This window comes from Mustela putorius, unplaced genomic scaffold (assembly GCF_011764305.1).
Source record: "Mustela putorius furo isolate JIRA1106 unplaced genomic scaffold, ASM1176430v1.1 tig00003834_pilon_pilon_pilon, whole genome shotgun sequence".
NCBI lineage: Eukaryota > Metazoa > Chordata > Mammalia > Carnivora > Mustelidae > Mustela > Mustela putorius.
Window position 1 is genome coordinate 23,755,572 of NW_025421987.1, and position 22,016 is coordinate 23,777,587.

At 34.4% G+C, this 22,016-nt stretch overlaps 1 protein-coding gene across 4 annotated transcripts in view; it reads left to right on the top strand.

Moving 5' to 3' along the window:
- The window catches only part of EPHA6 (EPH receptor A6), an 887,146-nt gene that overhangs the window by 388,166 nt on the left and 476,964 nt on the right, over nt 1-22,016 (top strand). For all 4 annotated transcript variants that reach the window (XM_004773009.2, XM_004773010.2, XM_045088243.1 and 1 more), the window contains one exon: nt 11,363-11,518. In XM_004773009.2, the coding sequence (XP_004773066.1) occupies nt 11,363-11,518 (156 nt within the window). The remainder of the gene's footprint in view (nt 1-11,362; nt 11,519-22,016) is intronic.

A 22,016-nucleotide genomic window follows, 5' to 3' on the forward strand; every position in this document is an offset into this window, starting at 1 on the left:
CTCTCTTGCTTGCCTCTCGGCCTACTTACTTGTGATCTCTGTCTGTGAAATAAATACATAAAATCTTAAAAAAAAAAAAAAAAAGAAACTGACATTACAGTTGGGTGTCTAGAAAAAACAATCATGAAATAAGAATAAGACTCTGATTAGGGAAAAAATGTTAAGTGGCATCTCATTTCAAAGTATCTGGAAATATGGTGACAGATGCAATAAACACATTTTTTATAAAAGTAGTGATAAGTATGAAGGAAGTAAGTATTAACAGTGTAGGCTTAAGATTAAAATATACCAGGGCACCTGGGTGGCTCAATAGGTTAAAGCCTCTGCCTTCAGCTCAGGTCATCATCCCAGTGTCCTGGGATCGAGCCCTGCATCAGGCTCTCTGCTCGTCGGGGAGCCTGCTTCCTCCTCTCTCTCTGCCTGCCTCTCTGCCTACTTGTGATCTCTGCCTGTCAAATAAATAAATAAAATCTTTAAAAAAAATTAAAATATACCTGGACATAATAAATTAATTAAGAATAACATTAGAAGATGAATGTTAGAACACTGAAAAGATGATCTGTTATTTATAGGGAAAAAATTGGTTAACTTTTAATATTGTACCAGTATTATTACCAGATTGCTTTCAAAATGATAATAAGTGGTAATAAAAATAAAAAGTATCTAATCATAAAAACTGCTTATATAAACCTCTTGGTTTCCATTACCTCCACTGACTTACTCTCACACTAAAAACATCCTTAGAATTTTAAATTTGCATGTCACAATCTCAGACTACTGAAGAATTTCTGACTTCACTATCCAAGTAATGCCCTGTCCTTGACAATTAGCCACCTCTTGAAGTAATGTGCCTTTTTCAACTCATCTTTAACATAAATTATGAGTCTATGAATGAGAAAAATGGTGGAAGATAAAATAAGGTCTAACATATCTAGTTTATGCTTGTTAATGGCAACTTATGTGGATTTCTGAATATATCTCTTTTTTATAAGTTACCATGTCACATAGTAAAAAAAAAAAAAAAAATTGTATTTAGTTTCTAGGTTCTTCTTTATCTAACCTAAAATTCAAAAGCTCACTGCTAGTCTGAGACCTGAGTAATGGTCTTTTGGTTCAATCTTCAAAGTCTTTGGTATGTTAAATAGAATCAAATCTATCAAAACTACATATGTGTAGTTTGGGAGTAAAACCAGGAGTTCATAAACAAACCTACAGGGTTGATTTCTCCAGCTTCTCTCTCTCCATGTTCTTCCCAGTACTCTCTGGTTTACTGTGGCTCCTCTTTTTAAAATTTCTTGGCAGGAAGCCTGGCTGAATATTTACTCCACTCAGCTGTGCACTTCTTCAAATGGCTAAGCATCCAGGGCCAAGTGAGATAAGGACAGAGAGAAAAGAAATGCAGTTGGTGGGAGTTGACTCCACCCTCTCAGAACCTCAGCTTGAGTGAATGGAGAGGAAGTTTTCCCTTCTTAAGAATTTTGACTCCTGTGGGCTTTCACTACGACCACCACCAGCCCCACCACTACTGGATGATTGCTTGAGGGACAGGCAGAAGAAAATGGAGAAAAGAAAGAGAACCAAAGGGGGAAGGGATTTTCACATTCTCTCCTGAACATTAGGAGTTCTGTTTCTCACTTCCAGAATGAAGATGAGCAGTCTTGCCCTAGAGCTCTGTCTGTGACCTGGTATCCACTTCCAAGTGTTCAGGCCGTTCAGTCCAGGCTCCAAGTATTAGGGAAGGCAGGAGGGATGTCCAGTAAATACTGCCAAACAGTTCTACAAAGTGGTACCAACAGTTAAAACTTCTCCTGCGATATGAGAGCTCGTATTGCTCTATCTCCTCACCAACACTTACTATTGTGTCTTTTTCACCTTAGGTATTCTGGTAGATGGCAGTTGTATTGCAGTACTGTGAAGTAAGTTTTTTAAAATATGTCTTTGAGAAACTAGCAGGTGAACTTAGATAGGAAAAGGACATTATACAACAGTGAAATAGGGGTGCCTGGGTGGCTCAGTCCCTTAAGCGTCTGCCTTTGGCTCAGGTCATGATCCCAGGGTCCTGGGATGGAGTCACACATTGGGCTCTCTGCTTATCAGGAGTCTGCTTCTCCCTCTCCCTCTACCGCTCTCCCTGACTGTGCTTACTCTCAATCTCTCTCTCAAATAAAATTAAAAAAACAAAACAGTGAAATATGAATACAATTGGGAAAGTAAGAATTTAAGATGATTAAAATAGTCTGATTTTTACTTGCAACCATGATATAGTAAATATATGAAAAAAACATTTTAAAATATATGAAATAAATCACAAATATATATGGAAATATGTATGAAATATATACACAAAATATATGAAAAAATACATTTTAAGACAAAACATCAGATAATGAAAGACTGTGATCCCTGCTAGATGGTAAATAAAGGAGGAGAGCCCTACAACTGTTCCCACTTGAGAGAGTTTCAAGGCCATGGTGCAGGAAGGAGGGATTCTTACAGAAGTGAGCAGACTCCTTCTGTGGATTGAGAAGACAGATCTGAAAGTCCATGTAGACTCAGATATTCAGATACACCAAAACAGAGTATGAAAGAGGAGAGGGCCTCTCTGATAGAGAACTCCAGAGAGCTGTCAAAGTTCTCCAGCGTATTCACCTGAGTTTGCCCATGAGCAAATAAACCAACAAAGGAGATTCAAATGAGATCATGAAAAGGATGCAATTATTTAAAAAGAAAAGAAAAAAGGCAGAAAATGGCAATAAACAAATGGGAAAAGCGGGGGAAGAAACATCAAGATAGACTTAAGCCTAACCATATCAGTAATCACATTAAATGTAAATAGACTAAACACCCCAATTAAAAGAAAGAAGTTGTCAGATTGGACTTTGAAAAATAAATGCAAGACCCTGGTATGCTCTACCTGCAGGAAATGTACTTTACTTTTAATTTAATTGAATTTTTTTAGAGAGAGAAAGAAAGAAGTGCAGAGAGACACTCTTAAGCAGGCTCATGGTGGGGATGGAACTGGACATGGGGGTTCAGTCTCAAGACCCTGATTAATTCACGACCTGAGCTGAAGTCAAGAGTCAGATGCTTACCTGACTGAGCCACCCAGCTGCCCTAGAAATGTACTTTAAATATAAAAATGCAGGGGCACCTGGCTGACTCAGTAGAGCATCTGAATCTTGATCTCAAGATTGTAAGTTCGAGTCCCATGTTGGGTATAGAGATTTCTAATATCTTTAAGAAAAATTAAAATAAATATAAAGATCCAAACAGGTGAAAATAAAGGGACACAAGGAAACTTTTAGGGTTGATGGATCATGCACTATCTTGTTTGTGGTTAAATATTCATAGTTGTACACATATGCCAAAATTTAACCAATTGTATACTTTACATGCAGTTTATTCATGCAAATTAGATCTCATATCTTACTAAAGCTGTTAAAAAATAGTATGGTGTGTGTGGTATGGAGAATAGAAAGAAGTCTAAAATTTATGTAGTAGTGGGAGGTAAGTTTGAAAAAATAGGTGTGAGCTCAACTGTGAAGCAGTTTAAATGCTCAACTGAGTTTGGACTTTGTGCTAGAGACCAGGTGTTAGCAAACATTTTCTATAAAGGGCCAGACAGTATACGTTTTGGGCTTTGCAGGCCAAGAGTCAAAGTCAGTGTTACCATGTACCTATATAATCCTTTAAAAATCCAAAGACTATTCTTAGCTCACAAGCTGTACAAAACCAGGCCGTGGACCAAATTTGGTAAAAGTACAACAGTTTGCCAACTACTACCCTAGACAATAGACAGTAGCATGGTCATCTCTACCATTTAGAAATATAACTGACAGTAACTATGGTGTAGATTTGAACAGGCAGAAAGCAGAGGCAAACAGATGAGTTAAATGCAATAGTATAAGAAATGGTGGTTTAACATAATGTCCTAGTATTATGGTGGAAACTAAAAAAATTGATTCATTATAGATCTTCTTTATCCATTCATCCACTGACAAATACTTAGGATGTTTCTGTATCTTGGCTATTGTGAATAACCCTGCAGTAAACACAAGAGTTCAGATCTCTTTTTGATATCTTGCTTTCATTCCTTTGGATAAATTTTTAGAAATGGAATTGCTGGTCATGTGGTAGTTCTATTAATCTTTTAAGGAACTAAACTGTTTTCCATAGCAGCTTAAACAAGTTATCGTCCCATCAACAATGCAGAGGAGTTCCTTTTTCTCTAAAACCCCTCTGACACTTACTTTCTGTCTCTTTGATAATAGACATTTTAATAAGTATGAGGTAATACATCATGGTTTTGATGTGCATTTTGCTGATGATTAGTAAGGCTGAGCATATTTTCATGTGTCTGTTGGCCATTTGGATGTCTTTTTTTTTTCTGAAAAATGTCTATTCAGTTCCTATACCTAATTACTTAATTTAATTACTTAAATTATACCTAATTACTTAATCTAATTCTTTTCTTGTTGATTTGGATTAATTCTTTATAAATTTCAAATATTAACATCTTATCAGATAGATGGTTTGCAAATATGTTCTTCCATTTCATGGTTTGCCTTTTCATTTTGTTGATTGTTTCTTTTGCTGTGCAGAATCATTTAAGTTTAATGTAGTCCTATTTGTTGATTTTTGTTTTTGTTGCTTCTGCTTTTATTGTCATATCAAAAAAAAAAAAAACTAAAACAACAACAACAACAACAAAAACTTTGCCAAAACCGATGTCAAGGAGCTTTTTCATATGATTTCTTCTAGGAGTTTTATAGTGTCAGGTCTTATATTTAAGTCTTTAAGCTATTTCAAGTTAAATTTTGTGGGTGGTGCAAAATAGGGATCCAATTTCATTCTTCTGCTTGCAGCTCTCTAGTTTTCCCAGTAACATTTATTGAAAGGACTACCCTATCCCTATAGCTTATTATTGGCTCCCTTATCAAATATTAGTTGACCATATGTGAAAGAGTTTATTTCTGGTCTCTCTGTTCTGTTCCATTGGTCTGTGAGTCTGTCTTTTCTTGTGCCAGTACTGCTTTGATGACTGTGAATTTTAGGATAGTTTGAAATCAGGGAGTGTAATGCTTCCAGCTTTTTCTTTTTCAGAATTGCTTTGACTATTCAGGGTTTTTTGTAGTTCCATACACATTTTGGGATTTTTTTTTTATTTTTGTGAAAAAATCTCACTGGAATTTTGATAGGGATTGTGATGGATTTAGGCAGTATGGACATTTTAACAATTAATTCTTCTGATGCACGAGCATGAGCATGAGATATTTATTCATTTATGTCTTCTTCTTGGTTGAACTATTTACTCATTCACTCATTAAATTTCTAAGCATGTGTAAAGGTGAAAGATATGCTAAGTATTAAAGATATATACCCACATCTGACTTATGGCAGTTCCAAGAAACTGAGGTGATAAATGTGACAAGATCATTATTATCTCATACGATTCAAGCTAAAAGAGAGGTGTATGGGGTAGACCATTAATGTGTGCTACATAAAGAGAATGTGAGTACCTAGAACATTGGCTTTCTAACATTTTTAACAGCATAATCCTATGTTTTGAAATGAAATATTATACTTAACTTTAATATTAAAATAAGGTAATATTTTAACAATCTAAATGTATTTTATAAGTTCAACACTTTAAGATTTTTGAAAGCAATTTTGATGTGTACATAGACATTTCAAATCAGAGATAAGGCTGAGAGAGAGCTGCAGTACCAATATCCAATTAATATTTGTATTTTTTGTGGTAGCCAAAATATTCAAATTCATGATAATTTCAACTGGAAAAGATTTTTTTTTTTCTAATAGCCAGCTCACCTTGAGATATTAGAATAATTACTATTGAGTTGCAACTGAATTGCTTTCAAAATCTTTATTCAGGGTTTCCATCCCTTAAGAGTAATTCAGCAAGCCAAAAACAAAACCCATAAATTTATAGTAAGATGAATTATGCTATGCTCAGAACTATGCTATGCTCTATCTTCAGTAGAAATGCATAATCTTCTGCAGGAATTTAATTAGCAAAGTACTCACACTCTGTCCTATTCAGTGAAAAAAAAAATGTATCGAACACCTACTCTATGGTAATCACTGTTACCAGCCCGCCCTTGAGGACCTTACAGTCATTAAACAAGTAATGGCCAAGGTATTGCTGAAAAAGTAACAAAAAGGATGCAACCACCACAGATTAACCCTCTAGCCGGACCCAGGGAACTGAAGGCTCCTCAACCCCTTTCCTGTCCTTGGACTCTATGATCTGCCTATCATCCCCATAATGGGAGCTCTTTTCAAGGACAGAACCTAGAGAGAGTAAGATGCTATTGAGACCATCTGGACAGTATACATGACTCATCCCATTTAAGGCCTCTATGTAAACTTTTAAGATTCTGGAGGGTAGGTGCAGAGAGCTGTTTATCTTACAACTGCCCAGAACGAGCCTCCTATGTCAGTTCCCCTGCTTATGAAACTTGTCACCTACCAATCTGGAGTGGCCTGCCTCTTCCGTCTCCCCCCGCATTTCATGCACAGCACTAGTTTGCAAACCAACAAGTATGCTATTGTTGAGAAGTCACAGGTGCTTAAAGAACCTATTCTAGAAAGTCAGGAAGAAGTGGGACCTGAAAGAGGGTTAGGAGTTAGCAAGGTGATTGGGTCATGGGGTGGGATGGAGAAGAGAGATTTTCAATAGAAAAGGCTCAAGAAGAAGAAAGATCACGATAGATTCATAGAAATTAAAGGAGACTGTTAGCAAGTCATTCGTTCATTCACTGAATACTGGGGAAGGACCAAATAATGCCTGGTGCTGGTCTAGGCACTGGAAATACACCTCACTATACAAAAGAAACAAAAATCTCTGGCCTAACAGAGCATACATTTTAAAAGGAAGTAGCTTAAAAAGTTAAACATATCATGTGTCAGATGTTAAGTTCTTTGCAGATAGGAAAAAGAGTGGAGGGCAATATAAAACACTGTGGTAGGACGTAGCAGGGGGTACAGTTTTAAAAAGGGAATCAGGCTTCATTAATACGATATCATTGTTACAAAGATCTGATCTAAGGGAGGGAGCAAATCATACAGAGAGATGAGTAAGAGCAAGTGATAAAGGCTCAGTAACAGGAGCATGATTTCATGCAAGACTCTGAGGGAGGCCAGTGTGGCTGGAGCAGAGGACCTGATGGAAAAAGAGTTGATGAAAAGCAGAGTCACAAGGAAGGGAAAGGGAGCAAAATCATGCGATGTCTAGTAGACAATTAATAGGGCAATGGCTTTGCTCTAGGAGAGATGGAAAGCCACCAGAAGCCTGGAGCCCAGTGATAATGTGATCTCATGTAAGTTCTGAGAGGATCAGAACTGGGTTGAGAATAGACTGTAGAGGGGCAAAGCCTTAATCAAGGGAGTGTGAGAGGGAAGCAGCTTCATGTGATGTGGTTAGAGCTTCAGGCTGGGTCAAACCACAGGGGAACTTGTAATGCAATTGGTTTTAAACTTGAACATAGAGATGGTGGGAAGTCATCAAAGTTTTTTCAGCAGGGAGATATAATGAAGAGATTTCTGTGTTCAAAACTGCACTATTCAGTGTGGTAGCTCATAGCCGCATATAAAGTGAGTAGGCACTTGAAATACAGCTAGTTTGAATTGAGATGTCCAGTGAATGTAAGATACATATCAAATTAAATAGTACAAAATATTTAATACAAAAAAAACCAAATAATGTAAAATATTTCAAGAGCTAGTTTATATGTTGAAATGATAATATTTTGGTTATATTATGTTAAATAAAATATTTTTTTAAAGGGGCCCCTGGGTGGCTCAGTGGGTTAAGCCTCTGCCTTTGGCCTAGGTCATGATATCAGGGTCTTGGGATTGAGCCCTGCATCTGGCTCTCTGTTCAGCAGAGTGCCTGCTTCTCTCTCTCTCTCTCTGCCTGCCTTTCTGCCTACTTGTGATCTCTCTGTCAAATAAATAAAATATATATATAATTACCTCTTTTTAGTTTTTTAATATGGCTCCTACAAAAAGTGAAATGACATATATATATATATATATATATATACTTACATATATATTAGTTTTAGTACTATCCTATATATAGTACATATATACTTCTCTCTCTATATATACACATATATATGTATATATAGATAGATATAGAGATGTATAGATACATATTGATATATAGATATATAGATATTATATATATATATATATATATATATATATATATTAGTTTTTAGTACTATTGGACAGAGCTGGTTTAGAAGATCCTCCTGTTTACAGAATAAAGTAGGCAAGATAGGGTGCTGAGACCATTTAACAGCCTGGTCTCTAGAATGGTTTGAATATCACTAACCTATTCTAAGTATTTTAAGAGCTGCTTTAAGCACTCTAAAATTCTAAAAGAAGGTGAAATATTAGCTGAAAACACTTCAGATAAAAAAATATTTAAATTTTTGTTTTTTAGTCATCAGAGAAAATAAAAGTTGACAGTGTTTCGCTGCACAAAATGAAGTTATTGGCAGGCTACTTTATATGCTAAACAATGTTTATGACTGAGATTTGAATGACCGATAACAGAAAGGAGTCAATATTTACAGCTCTTGTTTATGGTTCTTATAGGTTTTGTATCTTCACATATGATAAACTTTAATATAGTCCTATAGTGTTCACATTCCTAATTAATTTATTTCAAAAGGCTGTTATAATAATATTTAAATTATATTTTAACTAATATTGGAATATGCAGAATGCAAGCTCCCCATTTAAATTTGCACATTCTCTATAAACTGTGTGGCTTATTAGATTTATAAATATTGTAATAGATGAGCTCAAGACATGATTAAATTTCTAGTTGAGTTCAACATTTAGAATTACTTGCCAAAGTATTATAAATGTATTCTATGGAATATAATTAGTTATTTTAAACTTCATAATTAAGTAGATGATAATTACTTAATTGACAAAATATATATGTTAGATTTGGTAAATATTTTATAACACATTGTCTTTTAACTACTATAGCATATTAAATTTAGAAATTTATGTATTTTTTAAAAGATATTTTATTTGTGAAAATTTTAGGGGTTGAGTATATATATTATTTATGTACTCTGAATTTTTACAGGATTAGAGAGCTATTTGATGATACAGTGTTTTTACTAATTAGTCATATAATATTAATTAATTTATCAGCATGTTAAAGAGACTGGTTGATATTTATGTATCAACACTAATAGCTTCATTGATAGTAAATAACCAGATTTTTAAAAGTAATTTTACTGTACAGAATTGATTATAACTTCTCTTGAATTACTAGGTCATTTGTATAAAGCATTATTTTTTCAGTGTAATTTAACTTAATTTTTTTTCAGTGATCCAAAATTCATTGTTTATGCACCACACCCAGCACTCCATATAATACATGCCCTCCATAATACCCACCACCAGGCTCACCCAACCCCTCACACCCCTCCCTCCAAAACCCTCAGTTTGTTTCTCAGAGTCCACAGTCTCTCATGGTTTGCCTCCCCCTCTGAATACTCCCACTTACCTCTCCTCTCCAACTCCCAATGTCTTCTATGTTATTCCTTATGCTCCACAAGTAAGTGAAACCATATGATAATTGACTCTTTCTGCTTGACTTATTTCACTCAGCATAATCTCTTCCAGTCCCATTTATGTTGGTACAAAAGCTGGGTATTCATATAAAGCATTATTATAAAAGCAAATGGTCAAAAATAACCCAGTCATTGCATGTGTCTAGATGCACATGCGTAAGTGTTTGTGCATGTGTGCATATATGTGCACACACCTCTTATAGTTTACGCCTCCTAGACGCTGAGTCAGTGGTACACAGTATACTACTGACATCAATCATAATGCAGTCCTTTAGAGCTGTAGAAATATATATTAAAATATGTATCTAGGAAAAGACAAATAGTTATTTTATTGGGACTCATTTAATTAAGATTCCAATTTCCCTTAAAATTTCTTTCTTTCCTGAATATATAATCAGGAGACTTATCAGGAGATTATTGTTTATTATTGTTAGTTATTTTATATTTTTAAATCGAGCATTTTGAGGGGGCACCTGGGTGGCTCAGTTAAGTGTCTACCTTTGGCTCAGGTCATGATCCCTGGGTCCAGAGATCAAGCCCCGTATCAGTCTTCCTGCTCACTGGGGACCTGCTTCTCTCTCTTTTCCCTGCTCGTGCTCTCTCTCACTATCTGTGTGTGTCTCTCTCTCTCAGATAAATAATAAATAAAATCTTTTAAAAAATGGAGCATTTTGTGAAAATGTGTTAGATTAAAAGAAGTAGTTTGTTAAAACATTTTTAACATAATGTATGTTACTGGAAATTTATTCTACTTTTATTTTGTATATGTGTTAATTTAGAAAGTGGTCAGTAGTGGTTTTTGAGACTAGAAACAACTACCCCCTCAACATTTAAGACCTTGAATGCATATTTAGCATAGGATCTTTTTTTCTAGATCTTCCATTCCTGTGAAAAAGTTTCCTAAGAATGACAACATGGGTTTAAGCAAAGAGAAAATGCAGCCTAATAAAATATATCATCATGTAACTTTTATTATTTACATTTTATTTTCATGATTTTTTGTGAAAATTCTGTTGTTTACAATTTTCATGGTTCTTGCCATATACAATTTTCATGGTTCTTGTCAATAAGCATATATATATATCTTATTGACTTAATATTTTGTTTATCTACTTTTGAAATTAATTCAAAATTTTAAATGAATGTGTTTCAATATAATAGAAAAAATTGCCATAAAAATAAAAATAAACTGATTTAAAAAACAATGTTAATGAAACTATAGGTAGATCTTGCTAAAATCTCTGAACCTAAGGCCAACTTTCATTTTGTTAAAATATATATATATTCACCAATAGGACAGATGTTAAGGTATACCAGCACCACACTGGGACTTTCTCTTTTAGTTCTTAGAAGGACTGAGGGAAAAATGGAAAGCAAATATATTTTACACAGTGTGATTCAATGTTATTTAATTCTATCTCCTAGAACTACACAAAATTATTTCCCTTACTTCCTGGGAGGGGCATCTCCACACTCTGGTAATCAGCTATTTTGTGTATGCATATTTCCGGTATGCTATCCAAAATTAGCAACCTGAGCCTAAATATGATGTCACCATTATGTTACTGATTTTGAATAACTAACTTCATTAATATTAACATATATTGACTTTTCTGTATATGTGTGACACTGAACTCTGAGATCAAAATGTATATCAATTAAAATATGGTGTATGTGTACAAGTAAAATAGCGCAAGCAATAATAGCAATAAAAGTATTTTTTCCTGTTTTTACAGCTTGCAGACCAGGATTCTATAAAGCATTTGCTGGGAACACAAAATGTTCTAAATGCCCTCCCCACAGTTTAACCTATAAGGAAGCAACTTCTGTCTGTCAGTGTGAAAAGGGTTACTTCCGAGCTGAAAAAGACCCACCTTCCATGGCATGTACCAGTAAGTCTCTGCATTTTTGCATTTGTAAATCCTGTTTTCAACCCTTTGATCTCTTTATTCTAAATTGCTTTAAAAAGTAAATGTGCAAAATTCTGTGGCAACCATGTATTTGACTTTGAAAACAGTGAAGAAAAAAGTTTCTCTTTCTCTCAACATAGTTACCTTTCATCTGCTTGCAAAGGAAGTGCCTATTCTTCAAAATTCACCTTTATCCAGGAGATTAAAATCTCAGCACTGGTGTGAGGCCCTGGAAATTTTTCCAAACCATAATCTGTCCTTAGGAAGTTAAAGCAGTTTAAGGCTACCTAAGAATTTATAAATAAAACTTGTTCTTTGCTTCACCCTTGTCCATTTTAAGGCACATCAATTTAGGAACACCAAGTTTAGTGTGGGGGAACTTCCAGATGGAACTTTAAAAGTCATTGTGCTGTCGTTTTGCAGAAAAAGTTCTAGTTTTCCTTGACATTTGTCTTTAAAGGAAAGTGTTTTTGAATTTGTCTGCATTTCACCTTTCACTTTCCAATTTTTGGGTTGGAATCAGTAGATATTAAATTTAAATGTGAAGGTCATTTAACTGCATGCATCAAGAATTATAAGTTATTTGTACTCTTTTATTGTAAAATACCATGAATTATCTGTACATTTAAAAATAAAATAAAAAATTAAAAAGTAAAAGTGAATTTATTAATGCATTGCTAAGCTATGCAAAAGTAAAATGTCACCTTTTAGGTAGCTATAAAAGCCTTTGTTAATACATAAATAATATACTGCAGTGAAAATTTGCCCTTCTGTTTGATGAATTAGTACCAAACTATTGCTTATCTTCTGTAATTCCATAAAGGCAAAAACAGATTGAGAGTTATGTAATGTTGCATATTCCTTAGAGATGATGGTGATGTCCCATTTCTTGTAAATGATGCAGCCTATAGATTTATCTGCATTACTACAGACTTTAATATAAAATATTTTTATAGAATATAATTAATTAAAATGCAACACGTTCATTAGTAGATGTAACTTCTGCTTTCTGATTGTAAATGCTGAGTGACCATTTTCTTCAGAAAGTTCCAGCCTGGGAAATTACTACCTGGCATTTTTTTCATTGGGAACATATTTTAAGTTAATAAATAGAAAAGGAAATTTTGAAATATAATTTCTCACCTAATTATGTAGAGTTTTTAATAGGAAAACCTTGCTGTTAACACATATATGTAATCCTTCTTCAACGGTTACTATATATTATTACATTACATTGTGAACAGCTTACTCCAGTTTAGGTAAATGGTGGATTTCAAATGGCTACAGTACTGCTAGGAAGGTATTTCTCAAAATCTGTATCAGAAACTGCAACTTCTGAAGTAAGTGATCAGGAATTTTTCTTTTTATTTTCTTAGGTGGCCATAAATAGACAATTGACAAATTGAAGGAATAAATTGGTTCCCATCAATCTAACCCTTCAGTGACGTAGCAGGGTAGGCATGCAGTTCTTTGGAGTGAGGGTCTGGTTAAGGAAATAAATAGTGAATGCAACAAAGTCCACAAACCTGATAAACTAGTCAGTCATTGAATCAGATATGTGTATTTATTAGCTTAATGTTTTATGTTTTTTGGATTTTTCTTTCCTCTAATACTTTGTATTATAAATTATGTTTTTTTTATCCTTTTCTGTTTTAATTTTATTTTAATCAATATATATAATTTACCAGGGAACTCTAATTTTCTCTCTGGCCTTTTGCCATCTTTATTAATCTCTCATTCATGGCTGATTTTTTTTTAAGATTTTATTTATTTATTTGACAGAGAGAGAGATCACAAATAGGCAGAGAGACAGACAGAGAGAGAGATGAGGAGAAGCAGGCTCCCTGCTGAGCAGAGAGTCCAATGCGGGACTCGATCCCAGGCCCCTGGGATCATGACCTGAGCTGAAGGCAGAGGCTTAACCCACTGAGCCACCCAGGCGCCCCTCATGGCTGATTTTTATTTCATTTAATTCCAGTACAGTTCACATACAGTGTTATATTAGTTGCAGGTGCAAAATATGTTGACTCAACAATTCCACACATCATCCCATGCTCATCACTAGCCTGCAGTTGTACTAAACAGAGGCAGAGAAAGTTTTGATTCTGATCATTATTGGGCAGTTTTAGGCAGAAAATAGCATATTGTATTGCCATCAAACACTGAAAGATAAAACCCTCCTTAAAAAAAAAGTGAAAACTTTAGTGAGATCTCGCTAGTCCAGCCTCAGGAGGTCCCCCTCTCAAGGTTTTTCTGTGCTACTTTCTTAAGAACTTCTGTTGTGTTTTAACAAAACTTACCATACTGTATTGTAAGTTAACCATCTTTTAGAGTCAAATTATTTGAGTACGAGTTTTGGTGTTAGTGCTTAATAGCTATGTAACTTTGGGCAAATTTCTTGACCTCTCTCAGCCTCAGTTAACCCATACATAGTGATAATAACAGCATATATCTCATTCTGTAGCTATTATGATTAAATAAATTAATTTTTGAAAAGTTCTAAGAACAATACCTATCACATAGTAGGTGCTACATAAATGTTTATTTAACACAGAAAGCTATTCTCCTGTGATTCATTTTGAAATTGTTTTTGATCAGCAGGTATTCAAATTGTTATAACTTTTGGAGGGGGTTAAATTGAATTTTTGATTGATTGATTGATTGATTTGAGAGAGAGAAAAGAGATAGCGAGAGAGAGCACACATGCAACAGAGCACAAGCGGAGAGGAGAGGACCCTGGGATCATGTCCTGAATCTAAGGGAGACACTTAACTGAATGACCCCTCCCCCAGGCACCCCCACTTTATGGCAGATATTTCTATACTGAGCTCATGGCTCCCATCATCTGCATTCTTATAAACTGAAAAAAATAATATACTGAATTGTTTACATTTTCACAAAGTATTTTAAGTCCTGCACCTCTATTGCCTGAGATGAGGTTTTCCAAATTATATTTTGACTAGGGTGAGGGACCCTAGCAGTTATTATAAAATGCAGAAAAAGTAAGGACCATAAACTCCAAAGTATCATTGCCCCTAAAAATTGGAAAATGAGATGGTTGGGAGAGAAAAATCAGAAAAGTTACAGGTGAGGATGAACGATAAGAGGACCAGGGTAAGTTCAGGGTAAGTTCACTGAGATAATAGAAATTTTGAGGTCAAGAATCAAACAAGCAGTCAGTCTTTTCCGTCTTTCATTAACCACAAGTAAGTGTCAAATTTTGATAATATGCTCTCTTAACTTCTAGAGAAGTATCTATGAATTAGCCATTCTTTATCACCTTTGTTCCAATAGTGTGTTATCTAAAGCTCAGAATCTGGGTCAGTTAGCAGTCAGTGCTACCACTTCCTGGTGTTTTTATCAGTCTTAACATTTGAAACTGCTTTCAGAGAATCTTCCAGGAATTTAAAAAGAGGCAGTTTCTTTCCTTAATATCAGGGACAAAGAGATTTTGAATGTATGAGTTTAAAAGAAAGTGAAGGACTAAAATATCAGAAATGACAAACCAGGACATTTGACTAGTCAATGGCCTAGTAGGGAAAGATTTTATATATAGGGATAGCATGTGATCATATAGTTGATATGATTTTAAGGACCCCAAGAATCTTCCCCTGCTTCTTAGTGCCATCATCAAAATAATAATAAACACCCTTAAAAATATAATTTTACTATTAGGAGTTTTATGATTTCTTTGGGTTTTCACTGTAGAGATAGGTATCTTTTTATTTTATAATCTTGAAATATAAGATTTATTCTCATAAAAATCTTTATTAAGATTTTATTCTTTTAGAGCAGTTTGAGATTCACAAACAAAATCAAGAGAAAATACAGAGAAGTCCCATATACCTCCTTGCTCCCTGATATGCACAGCTCCCCCATTATTAACATTCCCCATTGGAGTGATACTTTGGTACAACTGATGAATCTGCATTTGCATGTAACAATCACCTAAATTCCACAGTTTACATTGAGGTTCACTCTAATTAGAATGGTTCACATCCCATTCTGTGGGTTTGTATAGGGCATGTATCCATCATTATAGCATCATACAGAGTATTTTCACTCCCCTGGAACTCCTCTGTGCACTACTAATCTCTGCCAACCACTTATCTTTTTATTGTCTCCATACTCTTGCCTTTTACAGAATGTCATATAGTTGGAATCCTAAAGTATACAGACTTTCAGATTGGCTTCTTTCACTTAGCAATATGCATTTAAGATTATTCCATGTCTTTTCATGGCTGGATAGCTCATTTCTTTTTCATGCTGAATAATATTCTATTGTCTGTATGTACCGCAGTTTACTTATCTATTTACCTTTTGAAGGACAACTTGATTGCTTTCCAGTTTTGACAGGAATAAGCTGCTGTAAACATGCATGTGCAGGTTTCATATGGACATAAGTTTTCAATTCTTTTAGGGTAAGTACCAAGGAGGATGATGACTGGATCATACAATAAAAGTATGTTTAGTTTTGTTAAGAAACTACCATTTTGCATTCCCACCAATAAAGAATGAAAGTTCCTATTACTCCACATCCTCACCATCATTTGGTGTTGTCAGTGTTCTGGACTTTGGTCCTTTCTAATAGGTATATAGTAGAATCTCATTGTTTTAATTTGTATTTCCCTGATGACATGTGATGAGTGTCTTTTCACATGCTTATTGCCATCTGTCTATCTTCTTTGGAGAGGTGTCCACATAAACATTTTTACGCTTCTAAGATAGCTACAATTAAAAAAAAAAAATGCCTCATATTCAAAGCTATTCTCTCTAGTAGTGGCAGGTGAGAGGGAACCTGATCTTCAACCTTCTATTGGGCCTGGCTCTTGTTAGTTTACTTTCCTTACATTTTTGTTTCTACTAACCTCTTCCTCACAACCTATAGGTATACCCAAACTTCTATTGTTAAAAGAATACTCCAAGTCCAATATTTTTTTCTCTCCCGCTTCCCCCAAATAATCTTGGAAAAGCAATCTTTATTGGCTATGCTTACTTCTTTTTTTTTTTTAACTTTTACTTTTTTAACTTTTTACTCTACTATATTCAGATTTTTGCTCTTCACTCTAAGAGAGTCATCAGATTTTTCCCCTACCAAAGTAAACTGTCAGAAAAATTCACCATTGATCTTTGCCATTTTGTGTTGGAAATATTTTTGTTCAGTTATTTATGATATCTCTGTTGATCCTCCCCTCTTTCTTTTGTTTCTTTTTATTGTAGGACATTGTAATCTCCCTTTCATCCTCTTAATTTTCTCACCATTGTATTTATTGCCATTAATGGTTTCTCTTCTTTTCCTTACCCATTAAATGTTAGTTTTCCTTACATTCCTTTCTTTGCTTTCTTATTTTTCCATACGTCCTCATTCTCATGGCTTCAAACATCACCTGTAAATAGATGATGCCCATATTTTTATTCAGATCCTGGGCTTTTCTCCCAAAGTCCAGAGTTATCTAGCCAAATAATTGTATGATTTGGCAACCTAAAGGTCTTGTGGAAACCTGCCCAAATGTCTGACCTTACCTCATACACTACTTCCTTTAGTTATTAAACTCATGGACTTCCAAGGTACTGAGCTTGTTGTCATCCTTGGTGCCAGCCATTTCTTCTACTTAAAATACTCTTCCTCAAGGTCTTATGGCTATTTTCTTTTTGCCCTTTAGGCTCAAATGTCAGCTCTTTGGACAGGCACTTCCTGACCAATCATTCAAAAATAGAATTTCTCCCCATACTCTTTTTTATGTCACATTTCATTTTTTAATGTATTGTATCAGTCTTTGAAATTTCTGATTTAGTTGTACTCTTGCTTCTTTGTTTATCATCATCCTAGCCATACTGGAGTATAAGACTCATGAGATCATGGGTGTTCTTTCCCTCCTGTATCTCCAGCGCTAATAATAATACCTAGATACTAGACACTAGGGTCTAAATAAATATTTGATGAATGAGTAAACTAATAATTTCAAATCCAACCAGTAAAAGATAATTTATTGTTTTCTCTCTCAGCCTGCTTATTCACCACAGCTTTATTTTTTTTATGCTGGTGAATCCTCATCTACCCATACTTCTAAGCCAGAAAGATTGGAATCATAATTCCTGCCCTGACCTTGACATGTAGTAGTCACATGTCCTATCAGATCTACCTATTAGCATTTCTTCTGTCCATTCCTTCCTGTCATTTCCTGGTCCCATCCTTCTAGTTGATGTCTTTGACTCTTCCTTAGGCTAATTTAATAATATCCTGGCACGTATCCTTTCTTTAGTCTTCCACACCTCCAAAATATTCCAAACTGTTAGACACAAAATCATATCATATTGATCATATCACCACTCTGCCTAATGTCTTTCAAAGCCCAACCCCTATTTTCCAGACCCATTAGAACCAATCCAAGGACATTCAAAGTCCTACCCGACCTATTTCTCTCCCTTGAATTTTAAGCGTAATAGGATCTCTCAAACAGCCCCACTAACCAGTTATATCAACAACATACTTAAATTTAGACCTCAATTTTTAAAAAAATTCCTTGTGTCATTTTTGCTTGAACTGCAAAATATAGAAACAGAATTATGAATAAGAAATTTAAAATGAAATACTGAATATTTTCTCTAGATTTTTAATGTACTTCATAAACTCTGTTTCTCAGGTGACTAATTAATGTATATTCTGCTCTTTAAAGGGTGAGCTGTGGAGGGCACTCCTTAATATCAGGTCTTAGTCAATTAGGGATGCCTCTGAGAGCATTTGAGAGCACAGGAGACCCCACTGCTGCCAAGAAATCTGTTATCAAAATAACTACCTAAGGCTTTTCCAGACCCAAAGGCAAAAATACTCACTGAGGTTAAAGAAACAAAGGAAAATAAAAATTACTTAAAAAAGTACTTATCCAGCAGGAAAGGCAGAGAGCATGAAAGGATCAAAAGACATGAAGTGACAGTCTAACATATGGGTGCATGAAAAGTTAGACAAAATATAATTACACTGTCATGATTTTTACTTTGATGTTTCTCATGTGTTTAAATCAATAGGATCTTTTAGCTGCTGAACAGGTGCTGGAAGATTAACACATTCAACAAACATTTGTGTTACCCACTTAGAAAAGTTCAAAACATAAGATGTAAATCATATCTCTATCTATCTATATGTATAATTCTCATGGACATCATTAAGATTTTTCTCTCTCTCTCTCTCTCTCTCTTTATTTTTGTCATCTAAATATGAATCAAGTATCTTGTGAGTAAAACCAGTTTGTTCAAACTTCATTCTTTTTTTAAAGATTTCATTTATTTGTTTATTTATTTGAAAGAGAGCACAGAGCAAGAAAGCAGAAAGAAAGAGCAAGAAAGAAAAAGCAGGGGAACGGGCGGAGGGAGAAGCAGACTCCCTATTGAACAGAAAGCCCAGTGCAGGGCTTGATCCCAGGAAGCTGGGATCATGACTTGTGCGGAAGGCAGATGCTCAACCAATGGGCCACCCAGGGGCCCCTCAAACATCAGTCTTACAAAAAGGCAAATACCATGTTTTTATATCTTTGTATTTGAACTACAGTGACCAGGATTGACATGAATGTATAAAAGTTTGATTTACTTTTGATTTAAGGCTAATATTTTAAAATGACTTTTTTTATTGATGGAATAATTGGCAACTTAAAAAAAGGCCATGATTCTCTCATTCTTAGAGTATAGAATAAGTGGTGTGTTGAGATGCCCCAGGAGAGGTGATCTTCATTTCAATTTCCCTACTCAAGTCCCCCACTTCTAGTTGGATATAGAATGTTCACACCCAGGTACCCCTGCTCTGCTTGTTATTCTTCTTTTTCTTTTTTCCCTCATATCTTTAAGTTTCTTTTTTCTTCTTTCTTTCCTATGCATGTTTTGCATGAAGAACTCATTCTGGTTCCTTTCCTTTCCATTTCACAATTGAAATACAAAGTGCAGCTGATTGGGTAGGTGGCTCATTATAAACACAATGTAGGAACCACAGTTTTGCAGATGGCAAGATGGGAGAAGTTGCAAAGATGGATTGTGTTACCTCTGGAACACTGTATTGTATCTTGTCTTACTGTAGAAGATAACTTTAAATATTCACTCTGTCTATTGCAGTGGTATATTTTTTAAAATTAAAATGACCCTTTACCTTATGGAATAAATACCTATAGGAGATGAATCCCAGTTTCCCCAATATTGGTCACTGATGTAGGATCTCATTTGAGCTTCAAGGGGTTTCCTGAATGTAAATACTTTAATTTTTACTTCAGCAGAGCAGGTTCTTGTATGAAATCACCTGAGTTTCCTCTATAGGAAGAGATATTAAATGGTCATACTGCTGATGCTGGAGAATTGAATTACCACTTGCTACCAGGACTCCACAATTGGAATTCAGAGAGTATTGTCCCATTCAATATCAATTACTTATACACAACAAACCAATTACCAAGAAGCATCCATAATTGGAAAGATAGCATTCATTATTATCCCCACAGTGTTATACATTTTGAGAAAGATTATTAATTTGTTTTAATCTATTCATTTATTGTTTTGTTTTCGCTCCCCAAATATGGCTGTGCTTAGTCTTTTCATATTTCTCTTTTCTATTTCTAATGAGACTTTAATTAAAAATAATTGACTCAGACACAGAAAGGGCTGTATGTAGGTATACATAATTTTTTTTTCATGGTATTAAGGAACTGGATGATATTTGACTCAGAAGACCCAAAGTCAGCCTTCTCATTATTTCATTTGTATTTTAGTGAGCTTTTATCAATATATGTGATTTTGCCATTTAACTCTTGACCTGTACAGCTATAATACATTTCTATGATTCATATATTTAGCTATTCTGTGAGTTTATAGATTTTTTTCTGAATTGATGAGTGTAGTCTATAACTATTTCTTGGAATTTTTCCAAGGTAAAGTTGTATCTGTGTTCTACAGCATAGAAATTTGCGGCCACAGATGTTTACTTTTCAAGTTTTTAAGTGTCCACAGAACTATATTTTGAGAAGTTTTGTGTTTATTTTTTGAGAAGTTTTAAATTCCTTCCCAACAGATAGAGAGATGGGTGACTACCCTTACCATAATATAAGCATTCCCTTTTGCTTCTTAAGTGATTTTCAAGTCATGTGAATCTATCTGTAACCAGTAACACCAGGCTCTTGGAAAGATTTTAATCTCAAACCTCCTGTTTTCCAATATATTTGGAAATTAGCACTATTTGAAAAAAAATTCATGGAGGATTACACAAAACCATGCATTCTATTTTTTCCCTTTGTTAAAGTACATATTATCTCTGGATCAAGCTGGACCATATTAGACTTGTATACAGTGATACACATATTTCAGTGTAATTTATACATTTATTGTTAGTTACATCTATAAAATGGTTATTACTAACTACCTTTGGGTTTATCATGATAACTGAATTAAGTAAATCACATGGAATATTAAGTACACATCTTAGAACAAAATCAGTGCTCAAAAATGTTGGCTTTATTTTTAAAAATCATACCTGTAAGGTATAAAAGTGTTCCTTTCTGCCTGAGGACCAATAAGGAAGTGTCACAAAGGGAGTAATGCCTAAACTGGAACACGAGGGATGAGTAGGAATCTTCCACAGAGCAAAGGGACATAAAGGAACAGCATGCACAAAGGCATTGAGATGCAGCAAAAGGAAGCAAGAGGCCTGGTTATAAAGAAACATGGTAAAAAGGTTGAGAGGTTTAGGTTTTATTTTGGAAGTGAATTGTATCTGGTCTATTAGATGTTTGTTTTCTTTAACTGTGAATTTTAGAAATAATGAAGAATCTGAAAAGAATTATCTAAGTCATCATTCACAGTACTATGAAAACACTTAATGAATAGTAAGTCAATTTTGGCATCAATTTAGTTACTGAAGTTGGTGTAAAAATATTGAAGAAAATGAAAATATGTTGACTAAAGGATTTGACATGTGCATTCTGTTGTATTTTGAGCAATACTTAATTTAATAGCAAGATTTAATTTTCAATTGCTCTTCTGTGTACATCATTATTATAAAGTGCTCCAAGATAACATTATTAAAAAAAGAATCTGTCGTCGGAAGGCAATAAATTTCTCATTAATTTGTATGTTCTGAAAATTTGTATTTGACAATACTCTCTAAGCAAAGCACTATAAAATACTTTAAATATTTATTTATCAGAATTTTTTTAAATATTTATTTATCAGGATTTTTTTATCTATAGGAAGAATACACATAGCAGTGTTAAAAAAATTTTTTTTAAACCTGAGAAGACATAGGTATCATCCCATCATGAACACAGTGTGTGAACTTTACATAACTATAATACTTTCCTGGACCTCATTTCTTTATCTGACTAAACTGATTTATCTTCCCTCTGGTGAGGATGAAGCCCCTCTTTTGTGATTACTCATCATCCATTTATTTCCAAATGTAAAATATTGTATTATTGTATGAATAGAACTTAGAGCACAAATGGCTTAG